This window comes from Hippopotamus amphibius, chromosome X, assembly GCF_030028045.1.
Source record: "Hippopotamus amphibius kiboko isolate mHipAmp2 chromosome X, mHipAmp2.hap2, whole genome shotgun sequence".
Lineage (NCBI taxonomy): Eukaryota > Metazoa > Chordata > Mammalia > Artiodactyla > Hippopotamidae > Hippopotamus > Hippopotamus amphibius.
In genome coordinates, this window is record NC_080203.1 from 135,474,623 (window position 1) to 135,489,859 (window position 15,237).

General features: G+C 52.7%; 1 protein-coding gene across 2 annotated transcripts in view; it reads left to right on the top strand.

Annotated features, from left to right (window-relative positions):
* Window positions 1-15,237, top strand: part of MXRA5 (matrix remodeling associated 5) — a 33,100-nt gene that overhangs the window by 13,604 nt on the left and 4,259 nt on the right. For both annotated transcript variants that reach the window (XM_057717941.1, XM_057717940.1), the window contains exons 5-6: window positions 3,083-8,053; window positions 11,387-12,287. In XM_057717941.1, coding sequence (XP_057573924.1) covers window positions 3,083-8,053; window positions 11,387-12,287 — 5,872 coding nt within the window. The remainder of the gene's footprint in view (window positions 1-3,082; window positions 8,054-11,386; window positions 12,288-15,237) is intronic.

The window sequence follows — 15,237 nt, forward strand, 5'->3', positions numbered from 1 at the left end:
CAGAGCGTGTTTGCAGAATAAGCGCCTGGCACGCCCCAGCCCTGCATCCTTCTGCACTGGCTTCCTGCTCCTCTTAGAATGACACCCACACTCCCTACTGTGGTTCTGCACTGTGGTACCACTACCCGTGCCCCAGTCTCCTGCAGCAGGCTGGTCCCACGGTTCCCCGTGGTCACCCCGTTCCAGCCACACGGCGCTGCTTTCTGTTCTGTGCACCATCTGAACCTACATCCAGCGTGGCGTCTCTGGACATGCTCCTCCACTGCCAAGAAAACTCCTCTGCTACACGTTCAAGGAGCTGGCTTCTTCCCAGGGTTCAGGTCCTCGCTCAGAGCTCTGCTCCTCCGAGAGGTCCTGCTGTCCTTACTTTCAGCTTAGCCTCTCCGCCTGTGGCCGTCGAAGAACTTCCAGCCCGCACACCTTATGTCACAATTTTGTTTATATATATATACATGTATATACTTTTTCAGATTCTTCTCCATTATAGGTTATTAGAAAATATTAAGTATAGTTCCCTGTGCTATACCGTAGGTCCCTATTGTTTATTTTTATATATGGTCCTGTGCATCTGTTACTCCCAAACTGCTAATTTATCCCTCCGCCCACCCCTTTCCCCTTTGGTAACCATACGTTTCTTTTCTAGGTCTGTGAGTCTGTTTCTGTTTTGCAAAACAATGCATCATTTTTTTTAGAGTCCACATATAAGTGATAGCATAGGATATTTGTCTCTGTCTGACTTACTTCACTTAGGAGGATCACCTCTAGGTCCATCTGTAAATGGCATTATTTTGTTCTTTTTTATGGCTGAGTAATATTCCATTGTATATATGGGCCACATCTTCTTTATCCATTCCTCTGTGGATGGGCACTTAGGTTGCTTCCAGGTCTTGGCTGTTGTGAATAGGGCTGCTATGAACAAAGGGGTGCATGTATCTTTTCAAATTAGTTTTCTCTGGTTATATGCCCAGGAGTGGGATTGCTGGATCATACAGTAACTCTGTATTTAGTTTTTTACAGAACCTGCATCCTGTTCTCCACAGTGGCTGTACCAACTTACATTGCCACCCACATGCAGGAGGGCTGCCTTTTCTCCACACCCTCCCCAGCATTTATTGTTTGTAGACTCTTTGATGATGGCCGTTCTGACTGGTGTGAGGTGGTACCTCATTGCAGTCTGAGTTTGATTTGCTGTGTCACAATTGAACGTAAGCCCCTGCAGTGGCCAGGTGTCTTTCCTCCATGGACTGATGGAGAGATTCAGATGCTTCCGTCTGTGGCTGCACTTTACATTTGAGATCAGATTTGCTTACTCAGGCAAAGGCTGCGGAAAGACAGGTGTACGGACCTCTTAATTGTCTTAATCAGAAAAGACACGTCACCTCCATTCGTATTTCCATGCCCAAACCCCACTGGGTCCAAGAGAGGCTGAAAACCCATTTGAATGGTCTTTGCCCCGCAGAAACACTACCCTATGAAAGTGGAATCATGAAGCTCTTGGGGGCAGAGGAGCCATCGCAGCCATTCTGGAGAGACACGTGTGCCTTTGTGCGTGTGCGTGTGTAGATGTGGATGTCTGTATGTGTTTGTGCGTGTCCATATGTGTGTCTGTGTGTGTGTGGTGTGTCGTATGTGTGTGTCTCTTTCAGGAGGTCTGTGAAACCGTCCTATTTGCATGTGGAGCTTTTCACTTTGAAACTCGCATAGAAAATTGCTTTCAGAGAGGTAAAAGCAAACACAGGGACGTCAGTTAGAAGGTTTATAAAACTCCACGTCAGCGGTGATGGCGGTTTGGCTTGTTTATTCCCAGCGGGAATGGAAAGAAGTGGACAGATACCAAGAAGTCTGTCCCAAAACATCCTCGTTTTCTCCCAGGGGGAGAGGTGTTGGTACCAGTTAACGAGTACGGAAAAGCCATGAGACGTCTAGCAGGGAGAAAACATACTCTGGTTCTACAGACGTCCCTTCCAGGAGGCTTTGTGGCATTTAATAGACGTGGCAAGTAGGGCATTGGGTGTGGGACTCATAAGAGAGAGTTTGGGCTGGAGAGGCACAGATGGAAGTCGTCTGCGGACGGTAATTGAAACCATGCATGTGGGCGAGGCCATCTCCGACAGGTCAGAGCAAGGAGGGAAAGGGCCGAGACCGAGTCAGGGAACATTTCATCCCTAATGAGCTGGGCAGAGGAGCAGGAAACGGTGAAAGAGTCAGCGTTAGCCAGAGAAGGAGAAACTTCTGGACGATTTCACACCCGGGAAGCCAAGAGTAGGTTGTGGATCCAAAAAGTAAACAGTGCCTGCAATGAAAAATTCTAGCAGGAGAAACCACAATTAGGAAAGGTAGACATGATATCATCCCTGCCAACGGCTGGTCCTGTAACCTGGAAATGTATTCAGGGGTGGCAAGGATCTACGTAGATTCTCCTGGACCTTCATGAAAGGTTAATTGTATACTGTGTATGCATAGAGATCCTTTTTTTTTTAAACTTAAAAATACCTTCAGACAAATGGTACAGATGATCTCATTTGCGAGGCAGAAATAGAGACACGGATGTAGAGAGCAAATGTGTGGACACCAAGGGGGAAAAGAGTGGGAAGGAGGAATTGGGAGACTGGGATTGACACCTACATGCTACTGATACTCTGTATAAAATAGACAACTGATGGGAACATACTGTACAGCACAGGGAGCTCTGCCCGATGCGCTGTGGTGACCTCCATGGGAGGCCAGTCCAAAAGGGAACGGATATCTGTGTGCGTGTGGCTGGTTCATTTTGTGGTGCCGTGGACGCTCACACAACATTGTAAAGCAACCACAGTCTGATACAAATTCATAAAAAAAAATTTTTTTAAATACCTTTTAAAAACGTACTCATCACTCGCTGTCAAGAAGTTCCGAGCTAGCGACCACACACTGTGCTGAACTGATTGAAAGTCGGAGGTGAGGTCACAGGGGCCAGGTGGGGAAGGTGTTGAATTGTCACAGAAGGGGCACGTAGGTGGGAGAGGTGCGGACACGGCCTCCGTCCTCTGGCCGTTCTTCGGGTCCTTGGCTCACAGCCTGTTTGCTTGCTTGCGTGTTTCAGGGATTCTGAAGTGTAAGAAGGACAAAGCCTACGCAGGCGGTCAGCTCTGCTCCGCGTGCTCCAGTCCCAGGAAGCTGCAGAAACAAGAGCTTCAGAAGCTGGCGGACATCACTTGCGAGAAGCCTTCCATCGAGTCCCCCCTGAGGCAGAACGGCAGCCGGAGCGGCGAGGAAGATCAGGATGAAGAGGAGGACGGTGACCACCCCTTCCCCCCGGAGGGCTCCCCGTATCCCACGTGGAACGTCTCTCTGAACATGAGTGACGAGCACGGGAACACGGTGAACTTGGTCTGTGACATCAGGAAGCCCACGGACGTGTACAGACTGCACTTGAACCAGACGGACCGTCAAGAGATAGAGATAAACGCCACGGTCGCCTTGGACTTCGAGTGTCCGATGACGCGAGAAAACTACGAGAAACTCTGGAAGCTGATCGCCTATTACAGCGAGGTCCCTGTGAAGCTGCACAGAGAACTCACGCTCGGCAAAGACCCCAGGCTCGGCTACCAGTACAGGCAGGACGCCGACGATGAGACCCTCTACTACACGGGTGTCAGAGCCCACATCCTGGCTGAACCAGACTGGGTCACGCAGCCGTCCATAGACCTCCAGCTCAACCGGCGGCAGAGCACGGCCAAGACGGTGCTGCTCTCCTACTCCTCTCAGCACGCTCTCACCCTGTCCGCCAAGGACGCGAGGCCGTCTCGGAGCAGAAGCTGGGTCATGATTGAGCCTGGCAGGGCCGTGCAGAGGGCCCAGACGGTCTTGGAAGGGAGCCCGTGCCAGCTGAGCTGCAACGTGAAGGCTTCCGAGAGCCCGTCCATCTCCTGGGTGCTCCCCGATGGCTCTGTCCTGAAAGCGCCGGCGGAAGACAAGGACGGCAGGGTCTCCATCCTCACCAGCGGCTGGCTCAAGATCCGATCCACGCAGCAGTCAGACGCTGGTTTGTACCAGTGCATCGCTTGGGTGAGGGATGAAATGGATCGAATGGTCTACAGGGTCCTTGTGCAGCCACCGGTCACTCAGCCCCCAGATGGACACGCGGTGACCATTCAGAAGAACCCAGGGGAGCCGGTGATGCTGCCTTGCAAGGCACTGGCCGTACCCGAAGCCCAGATCAGCTGGGTGCTTCCAAACAAGAGGATAGTGAACGACATGGCCAACACGTCCCACGCGTACGTGTTGGCCGACGGAACGCTTTCCATCCCGAAGCTCCAAGGCGGCGACAGCGGTTACTACAGATGCGTGGCTGTCAACCAGCGAGGGGCGGATCACTTGACGGTGGGGGTCACGGTGAGTAAGAAGGGATCCGCCAGGTCATCGAAAAGAGGCCGACGCCCAGGTGGGAAGACCCTTCCCAGAGGAAGAGGAGACGTCGTGGAGGATGCAGGGGGATCCGGCATAGGCGATGAAGATGACACGTCGAGGAGAGTTCTGCATCCGAAGGACCAAGAGATGTTCATCAAAGCAGAGGACGACGCCACGGCCGGAGGTCAGAAAACCAAGAAAGGGCGCCGAAAACTGAAACCCTGGAAGACTTCCGAAACGGAACCGGAGACAAACATCGCAGAAGGTCGCCGGGCGTTTGAGTCCAGGCGAAGAATAAATGTGGCAAACAAACAGATCAATCCCGAGCGCTGGGCAGATATTTTAGCCCGGGTACGTGGGAGAAAGCGACCCAAAGGAACGGAAGTACCCCAGGCCACGAAAGCCAGCACACCTCCATCAGTGAGTCGGGAAGGGACACCCCTTTTGCCTCCTGCCCCTCCCCCTTCGGTATCACCGGTGCAGCCCCCAGCTGGTGCAGAAGAATCCTCAGGAGATGTGTCTATATTTGGCCAGGAGGAGCAGGTTTCCAGCACTGTTTCTTCAACCAGGATGGTTGTGGTCCCACCTGGCCCTGACGGAGTGATTCTTGCTGACCCCAAAGTGACAACCACACACCTGGAAGAATTCATCGACGATGAGTTTTCTGAGAAGACGAAGCCTGCGCCTCCCACTGAAGTCGACTCGAACTGGGCTACAGCCATGACACTGCTATCCATACCTTCTGAATCCTCTCCTAGTCTACAGGCCCTGGATATGGTCCGCGAAGAGCCCACCGAGGAACGCATAGCCACAGAGGGCTGGTCTACACCAGATGTTGCGTATGCGTCTCCACTGGATGCCGTCTCCGTGGCCGGGGCTGAGACTCTACCGTACTCTTACCGAGATCTGGAGACAGATTCACAACCAGGTGAAAATACGGTGAAAGAACACACGTCCACACGCTTCACTCCAACGCCCGCCTGGTGGGTTGCTGACACCAGGACCTCTGAGCCATTTGAAGATCCCACTTTCGGGGACCCCGAAGTCCCAGCACAAACACCTCTGCAAGAACAAACAGACAGCCCGCAGCTTGTGGAAAGTGGCTTGAGCGCTCAAGGACACCCACTGACTCCCAAGGGCACAGAGGAGAATTCTCAGACGCGACGGGAAGGAGGTCTGCTAGAGAGAGACCCCGCAAGCTCCGGAAGTCCTGAGAGTAAGAGGCACGGCGTCGAATCCACCACCCCGCGTGACTCAGCACTGGAAGCCGTGGACAGCCTCACTGCCTCGAAGCCTCCCAGGGAAACCACACCTGGCGCTCTGTTTGGCAAGGATGCCACCACGGCAGCAATGATGACTTCACCCCAAAAGGCCGCTTCACCATCTGCGCCCACCACTCATCCTTCTCGAAAGAGACCCCACGGGAGGAGGCGACCACGCCCCCAGCGGCTCAGACACCGGCATAAACAAACCCCGCCCACGACTTTTGCCCCGACGGACACTTTCTCGACTCCACCGACTCGAGTACCTGAGGTGAAGAGTCCAAGCCAAGCGGAGCGGTTGCTGGTTCCTGCGTCTTGGGTTGATGGCACAGTCGGTACCCCAAAACAGATGGGCATGGAGAAGCACGCAGAACCGGTCTCCAAGGGAACCCCACGCAGGAAACATGGGAAGAGGCCAAACAAACATCGCTACATCCCTTCTACCGTGAGCTCTACAGTTTCTCTGCCCAAGCCCAGCCCTTCCCCAGGAAATAAACATATAAACCCTGTTACCCCCCATTCAGAAGTTGTACTTTTATCTGCAACCGTTTCTCTCACAACTGGAGACCCACATGAGAGAACCAGAGTGGAAGATCATAGGGCAACCACCACAGAAACGCATTCATCTCATGATAAGTTCCGAGAGACAATTCCAGTCACGTACAAGCCTGCGCCAGACGGAAAGGAAATTAAGAATGACGGTGTCATATACATCAAGGACTATGAAACCGACAGTCTAGTCCCCGGTGGGTCAGTCACTCCCGTGGCATCACCTTCTGGGGCCAAGGTCTCCACTGTGGGACAGTTTAAGGAGGCATCCCCTCCTGGCTTTCCAGGAACTACAAGGCGGAATCCCCCAAGCCCAGCCCAGCCTGAGATGCTACAGACAGACCCACCTGTTACCAGCTCTGCAGAAGCTCTTACAGACTCACCCGTTTTAAAAGAGTTGGAGGACCTAGGTTTTCCTTCTGAGTTTTCACCTTCTGCTACAGTCTCCACACCCTTTCAAAAGGAAGAAGTGGTTCCTTCAGCTACCCTCTCCATCATAAAAGCGGAGGCAACGTCACGTCAGGCAGAAACCACCAGCCGTGGTCGGAGTCATCATGAAACCCCTCCAGCTGTTCTCCGTTCTGACATTCGACCCCAGAATCAAGTCTCCACACCTGCCCCGGGGGAGGAGCCAACGTCATCACTCCCACCCACAATGTCATCACTCCCACCCACGACTCTTGAGTCTTTGGTACCAACCACCACAAAGCCCACACCTCTTACTTCAAGGCCATCACCAACATCAAACGCTTCCAAAGAAAACATTTTCTTCAATTACGTGGGGACCCCAGAGACCAAAACACCTTCAGCGAGTAAGGAAGGAACTCAGCACATATTGAAGCCAAAAGAATTATCCACTCCCTCTTCCAACCAGGACAAATTTACCTTCACGCCAAAACAGGAGTTAGGAAAGGAAGCATTTGATGGTACAACCAAAAGCATCCTTCCGCGAGGTCCAGATAGTCACCAAGTTTTCCACCAACCAGCCAGGGTTCCTGCCAAACCGAGTCCACCGATAGGAACTGTGCGGCCACCACACACGGCCACACAGAGCTCCTTTAAATACTTTGTCACTTTCCAGCCCCCTCGTCACCTGACCAATGAACCAGAAGTCACCACGTATCCATCGAGGGTTTTGCCGGAGGATAAGCACTTTCCGACTCCAAAACTACCAAGTTCCATGACTACCGCGGTTCCTTTGCCTACGTCCAAACCTAGCATTCCTAGTAAGTCGACTGACCAAGGAACTGACCGGTTCACCAGCAGCTCCAAATTGTTTGGAAATAACAACATCCCCAATCTAAGAGACCCCGTTGACAAGCTTCCAAAACCAAGACTTCCTCATTATCCCAGTGGAAGATTCCCTTTCTTTTTCAACAGGACCCTCTCTTTCCCACAGTTGGCAGTTACTCCGAAGCCTCAGATACCCACCTCTCCTGCCCCAGTGACAAGAGAGGGAAAAGTCAACCCAGGTGCCTACAATAGGATACATTCGAAGAGCATCTTCCATGTGGACTTTGGTCCCCCCGCACCTCCTGTAGTGTACCTTCCCCGGACCACAGCGCCACCCTCAACGAACTTACGAAACATCCCTCTGGTCTATTCCACCCGGAGCTCCATTCCTTTCATGACATCTTCTGCCCAGCCTTCCAGAAGCTTCCATCAGAGCAGCTCAAAGCTCTTCTCTTCCGGAGGACCACCTGCATCCAAATTCTGGACGCTTGGGGAAAAGCCCCAAATTATCACCAAATCCCCCCAGACCGTGTCCGTCACTGCGGAGACGGATGTCGTGTTCCCATGTGAGGCTACGGGGAAACCCAAGCCTTTCGTGACTTGGACGAAGGTGTCCACAGGTAGGGCATGTAAACATCTGCATTTTAACCAGGGCTTGTGCAGGGGGTTGGTTGAGTCTCTGAGTCCAGGTAGAACTGCAGACTCTGGGAAAAGGACAGGTAGATGGGATGGGAGAGGACATCTCAGAACCTGTCGACAGGTGTATTCCTTTACAGGGACAGGACGTAAGGAATTAAAACGGGTTTAATGGAGTTGTGGAGACACGTATGAGGTTCTTTGGGTAGGGTATTCCTAACCAAGGCTTAGTAATGTTCTACAAAGGAGCCTCTTCCCTTTTCTCAAGTACAAAAGTCATCCACAAGCCACGTGGGGGTGCAGGGGGTGAGGGGAAACGTGCAGGTCCTCCTGGTCCTCCCACTGGCTTGCAAGGTCAATGCAGCTTGGTCTGAGCTCACCAGGCATTGCTCTGATTTGAAGCTGGAGATATGATCGTACGAGTCAGCTCAGGCCGCCGTAACAAAGCTCCCCAGATGGGGTGGCTGGAACAGCAAATTTATATTCTTACAGTTCAGGAGATCAGAAGTCCAAGATCGAGGTGTCCGCAAGGCTGGTTCCTCCCAATGCCTCTCTCCTGGGCATGTAGATGGCCGTCTCCTCCCTGGGTCCTCACAGGGTCATCGTCCCTCTGTGTGTGTCTGTGTCTTAATCTCCTCTTCTCATACGGACACCCATCCTATTGGATCAAGACCCACCCTAATGACCTCATTTTACCTTCATCCCCTCTTTAGAGACCCCATCTCCAAATACAGCCACCTTATGAGCTCCTAGGGGTTAGGGCTTCAACATAGGGATTGGGGGTGGCAGGGACACAGTTCAGCACATAGCAGGGGTCTACATGATGGTCTCCACTAGGCAGGCTGGGATGCCCAAAGACCACTTTCCTTCATAAAAAATGACCATCTGCTTTGCGGATGCTGACACAGATTCCAGGTGACGGAAGAAAGTAAAAGCGGAGGAGCTACAGCCTCCGGGAAAGGGCCTCCCCTTTTCCTCTTTCTCTCTTCTTCTCTCTCAACACAGCTGTGTCCTTAGGCTCGGATTCTGTTCAAGGGGTCGGGTTTCTTCGGGTTGCCGTTTAGATAATCCAGGACATGACTGATGCCGATAGCACTGGGGAAAGCTGTACATTCCCCGCTTATCTCAACACGTGTTGGATGTGTTCCCATGGTGAGTGTGGGGGAATTATCATCTTTGATCAGCTCAGCATTTGAGACACCAAATGCTTTCGAAATGATTTAATAAGGAATTGGCTTGAAACAGCAAATGGGGAACACCAAGGGGTTTTTTCATCCTAGAAGGATCGTGCCTTTGAAGGAAGGCATATTCCTCCACTGGGAGATGCCATCTGCATTCATCCTTAGGGTCTTCCAAACCGTGTGTCATTTTAGAGCATCCCTGGACCACGCTCCCTCCTTAGACATTCACGCACCTTCCTCTACCTGACCAGGAATCTGCTTCTGCTACCGGCTTCTCCTTTGTTAGCTAGATCCAGTTTTTAGAAAGTTCTTCCTCACTGCATGCCCAAACCAGACAGTCTCCCATCCAGCCAGCGTTGTTATGTGTGGTCCTGGAGCTGTACGATGCCTCTATTTTATTGAGCCCGTTCTACCCAACGAGCCAATCCGCTTGTTCATTGAGTGCTAATAGGAGGCCACCTTCTCTCCGCCCAGCCTGATCTGCAGGAGGTTTAAGTGGACCTTCCTTCCCACCTCAAACCCAGTGAAATCAACAAGCATTCTTGTATCTCTGCATCATAAAATCCATCCATGGGGAGGTGGGTGAGGGGCAGCAGGAGGCTTTCCATGCCCACGGTCACCTGTCATTCAGGAGAGCTCAGACCCAAAGCAGCAGGGGAAGGCAGGGAGGTTATACTGTCATCAACCAACACCTGTTTCCCTACGGCCAGGTGGGCTGGGCAGACTCACCTGGAGTGCCCCATCCATGGCGGAAAGCCTTGTCATGGGGAAGTCACAGGTAACTCAGGAAGGAGAGGACATGAATCCTTGGGGCTGGGACTGGGGAGAGCGTCAAGGGTTCGAAGCTTCCTTGCAAAGGCAGGACTCCCTGCTGAGAGAAAAGTATTTAGGGAAAGAAGCAGAGGAGTTTGTCAAGATGAAATGAACAGCCTGTGATGAAAGTGTGGACCCAGGAAACAAGCCGTGTGGGATAGGACAGGAGGACCGAAACTCAGGGTTTTCTAGGGCTTTCCAGTTTTTAAATATAGGATGTGTTACGATTCGGCGGGTGTGGTGAGGCCAGCAGATGGAGAGGCAACTGCCGCTGAAAAGACAGCTGGTCACCAAGAGGAGAGGTACACAGCACACCAGGCAGGGTTACACGGGGCAGCACCAGGGTCGGTCAGGAGGCAGGGGGAGGCGGGGAAACCAGACAAGAGCCTTTACTGTGATTTTCGCAGGAAGGAACAGGGGAGGTGGTCGAGCAGGGTTAGTGTGGGCTGGTGTGAATAATGCCAGCAGGTCCCGGGTGCAGGGGCTGTCCTAGCTGTCTGGTACCTGCCGTGGGCGGGGTCGATGAGGGCAGGTGGCTGGTGGCTCAGAATATGAGAGCCCCACAGAGGAGGGGATGGGGCGTAGGCTCTGAACGGGTCGGTTTGCATTTGGAAGATGGGTTCTTTGCTCTCTCTAGGACCTGGCCACCCCCAGAAGGTCGGCAAGACCCCAACATGTCAAAGCATCAGAAACACTCAATAATTACAGACCCTGACTGTGGCAGAGCCCTGAGAGATGGGATATAAGATACGGGGAGTACAGAGAGTGTGGAGAAGGAGGGGGCGTACGCTCCCCCAGCCGCAGTGGTGGGGCTGCCGGCCACCTTTGGGAAGCATGCGTTAGAGCGCAGCCCAGCGAGACGGGGCAGAGAATGACGTGCCCAGTCTCGCTCTCGGGAGCCTGGCCGGGCAGAAGCAGGTGGCGTCTGCGAACCTGCGGCATCCCTGCAGCCAACCTGGGGCATCCTTGAGCCGATGTGGGGACCTCAGGAGGTCCACGCAAGGAGGCTGAGCAAAGTGGGGCTGCCCGCCAGTAACTGAAGTACACGAAGAGGCCACCTTGGGAGACCCTGGGGCTCATGGCGGCTTCCAGAACCCTCTGTGAAGCTCATACCTGCTGCCTTGGCTTGAAGGTGGCATATACCCCGATTTGGGGATTCGTTTAAGAGTCTAGAATATCCGAGGTACTGGGTGGTGGGTCTTTGCTTTTGCTGTTCGGACGTGACGAGGAGAATTGGATTCATTAACTAAGAGTCCTCGTTTCGTCCCTTTCGGAAAGACCGTGTTTACGTGGAACCTGATGGTGCCTGGTTTTGTTTTCCAGGTGCTCTCATGACCCCAAACACCAGGGTGCAGCGGTTTGAAGTCCTGAAGAACGGCACCTTCGTCATCCGAAACGTACAGGTGCAGGACCGCGGCCAGTACATGTGCACGGCCAAGAACCTGCACGGAGCCGACAGGATGGCGGTCCTGCTGTCCGTCTCCGTGCAGCAGCCCCAGGTCCTCGCCTCCCACTACAAGGATGTCACCGTCTACCTGGGCGACACCATCGCCATGGAGTGTCTGGCGAAGGGGACCCCGGCTCCCCAGATCTCCTGGATTTTCCCCGACGGGAGGGTCTTGCACACTGTGTCCCCCGTGGAGGGCCGGATCACGCTGCACGAAAACCGGACCCTCTCCATCAAGGAGGCGTCCTTCCAAGACCGGGGGGTGTACAAGTGCGTGGCCAGCAACGCCGCGGGCGCCGACAGCCTCGCCATCCGCCTGCACGTGGCGGCCCTCCCGCCGGTCATCCAGCAGGAGAAGCTGGAGAACATCTCCCTGCCCCCGGGCCTCAGCATCCACGTGCACTGCACCGCCAAGGCCGCGCCCCTGCCCAGCGTGCGCTGGGTCCTCCGGGACGGGACGCAGATCCGCCCGTCGCAGTTCATCCACGGCAACCTCTTCGTCTTCCCCAACGGGACCCTCTACATCCGCAACCTGGCGCCCAAGGACAGCGGCCGCTACGAGTGCGTGGCCGCCAACCTGGTGGGCTCAGCGCGGAGGACCGTGCAACTCACCGTGCAGCGCGCCGCCGCCAACGCGCGCATCACCGGCTCCTCCCCGCACAGGACCGACGTCCGCTACGGGGGGACCCTCCAGCTGGACTGCAGCGCCTCCGGGGACCCCTGGCCCCGCATCCTCTGGAGACTGCCATCCAAGAGGATGATCGACGCACTCTTCAGGTACGTGGCCCTCCAGGGACTCCTCTCCCCCCCCCCCACCCCGTCTTCCCATCGGCTGCTGGGGGGACACGTCTTCATGGGGTGGGACTCCTCCTTCGCAAGAAATACGCGCAGACGTTGCTTCCTGTGTGTGCTGGGTGGGGGGCATTTCTTTCTCACACGATGCAATGTTGACTTTTTCCTTTTCTTTCCTTTTTTTTTTTTTTTGTTTTGGTGGTCTCACCCTGCAGCATGTGGGATCCAGGTCCCTGCCCAGGGATGGAACCCCGGCCCCCCCCGGAATTGGGAGCACGGGGTTCTTAACCACGGGACCACCGGGGACGTCCCAGTCTTGTCTTTGTAAATTGAGATGCAGAGCAAATACCTAGTCCTTCTCCTGCTCCTCTCCTGCACCCCTCCCCCCAAAGAAAGATAAACCAGTAGCTTTGGTTTTCGTGACCATGTTTTTAACTGTATTTTAAATACGTAGAGACAGCAGTCTGTTGTCTCCTTGTTCTGATCTCGACAAAACGCGTAGAACCTTCAGATCTTACATTAGAATCTATTGACAATAGAAGGAAAGTACGTAAAACAGAAAAATTTAAAGACATTCTGGTAGCACAAAGGTAGCACGTTTGGAGTTCTGAAAGTTCGTTTTGGCTGTGAGAAAAAGGACCTTCCATGGCCCTGTCTTCAGTTCATAGATCTGTGAATCCAGAGCCGTGGGTCTCAAACCAAGGAGGATTGTGTCCCCAGGGGACACTGAGCAGTTTGGGGAGGCATTTTTGGTTGCTGTGACTTAGGAAATGGGGGAGGGGCTGCTCCTGGCATGTGGTGGGTGGAGACCAGGGACGCTGCTCCACACCCCACCGTGCACAGGACGCCCCACATCAGAGTCACACAGTCCCCATGTCAGTAGGACCTGGGCTGAGAAATGCTGTCTTAGCATGAGAGACTCTGGCTGTCTGTCTATCTGTCTATTTATCTCTCTATCCATCTCTATTATCTATTATAATTATACTATCATTTACCTAGTATCTATCATGTATCTGTGTGTATCTATCTGTATATCTATCTAGCAGGTATCTATCCACCTGTCAATCATCTGTCATCTTCCATCATCTCTGTCTCTCTGTCTCTCTCTCTCTCTCTGGTTGTAGTTCACAACCAGAGACAATTTTACCTCCCTAGAGACACTTGGCGATGCCTGGGGACATTTTTATTGCCACAATTGGGAGGAGCTACTGGCATCTGGTGGGTGAAGACCAGGGAAGCTGCCCCACAGCCCACAGGGCACAGGATGCGCCCGGGACAGCAGAGACTTTGGCTTTCTATCTATCTTCTATCTAACCGATCTAATATCTATCTATCATCTATCTATCTATCCATCTATAGCTATCTATCATCTATCTATCTATTATCTATCTATCTATCTATCATCTATCTATCCATCTATAGCTATCTATCATCTATCTATCTATTATCTATCTATCTGTCTACCTATTTATCATCTGTCTACCTATCTATTCATCCATCCATCCATCCATGAATCTATCATCTATGTACCTATATCATCTATATCTATCTGTCATCTCTCATCTACCTCTACTTTATCATTTATCTATGCATCTACCTATTTGTCTATCATCTATCTCTCATCTCTCTCTCCCTCTCTCTCTCCCTTCCTTCCATCCTTCCTTCTTCCTTCTCTCCACCATCATATCTATCTATCTAGGCTTACTATCTCGTGTCGACCATCTACCTATCTATCCATCCATCCATCCATTTATTCATCGATATGTGTGTGTAGCTATCCATCAGTGTATCTGTTTATCCATCCATCCTATCTCTCTCTCTCTGTCCCTCCATCAGTCATCTATCTATCTACAGAAGTGGTTCTCAACTAGACAGTTCTGTCTCCCAGGGGACACTCATCAGTGGCTGGAGATATTTTGGTTGTCACAACTCGAGGGAAAGGGATGCTGCTCTTTAATTAGTGGAGACCAGGGAAGTTGCTCCACACCCCACAGTACACAGGACGCCCCACCTCGCCGCCCCGTCAGAGAGTCACCCAGTTCCAAATGTCAGTGGTGCCGAGGCTGAGAAACCCTGAGCTAGATCCCCAAAAGCCGTCCTCTCCTTAAGAAGTGTTTCAAGATGCAGAGGAAACAGACGGTCATTGGCACCGTGGAAGCAAAGACACGTCCACGGTGCCGTGTTGGAAACTCCCTGGCTTCTGCTGTGTCTCCCGCCTCCACAGTCCGGCCGCTCAGACAGGAGCCCACCTCGGCGTGGGTTCCTCCCCGGGGCGTCATCAAAATCAGTGTCCAAGGTTCTGCTCCGCGGCGTCTATGTCTGCCCAGTCTCTTTCCCATGCCAGAAAAGGGCAAAGTCGCCTTCTCCCAGCCTGTATTTCTAACTTCTGATGGCTGGGCTGTGCCTAGAGAACCTTGCACCATCGATCCAGAATACCACGTACCCAGTTTTCCCCGGAATGTCTTCCAGCAGAGCCGATGTCCCGCCCGGGGAGGAGTGTTTTCCGTTGACATTGGCAGGGCTGAGGCCGTGTTGAATGAACACTGAAGCGAAAGAATGTACTTCCAGTGTCAGCTGCGGCCGTTCGACTAGGATCTCGCTATAAATCATAAACCACGCTCTCCGTAGCTTCATGCTTCCTGCATTCTGCCTAATTACATTCTTGGAAATGTATACTTAAACAACCCATGTGAGTTTTATAAGAGAGCGGGCTGTTTGCCCTGCCTACACATCGCGGCTGTTTTAAAAACAGAGATACTGGACTTGGGCGTGTCGAAGCCAAGTCTCCTGTGACATGCAGCCGTGCATCTTTCTCAGAGTTGCTCTGGGATTCTGATTATGACCAAGGCCAGGATGTGTTGCTATAGGAATTTCTTATAAATGTTTACAGACGTGAGCTACTGTATACATTTTTGGATTCTAACTCCAAGACTCA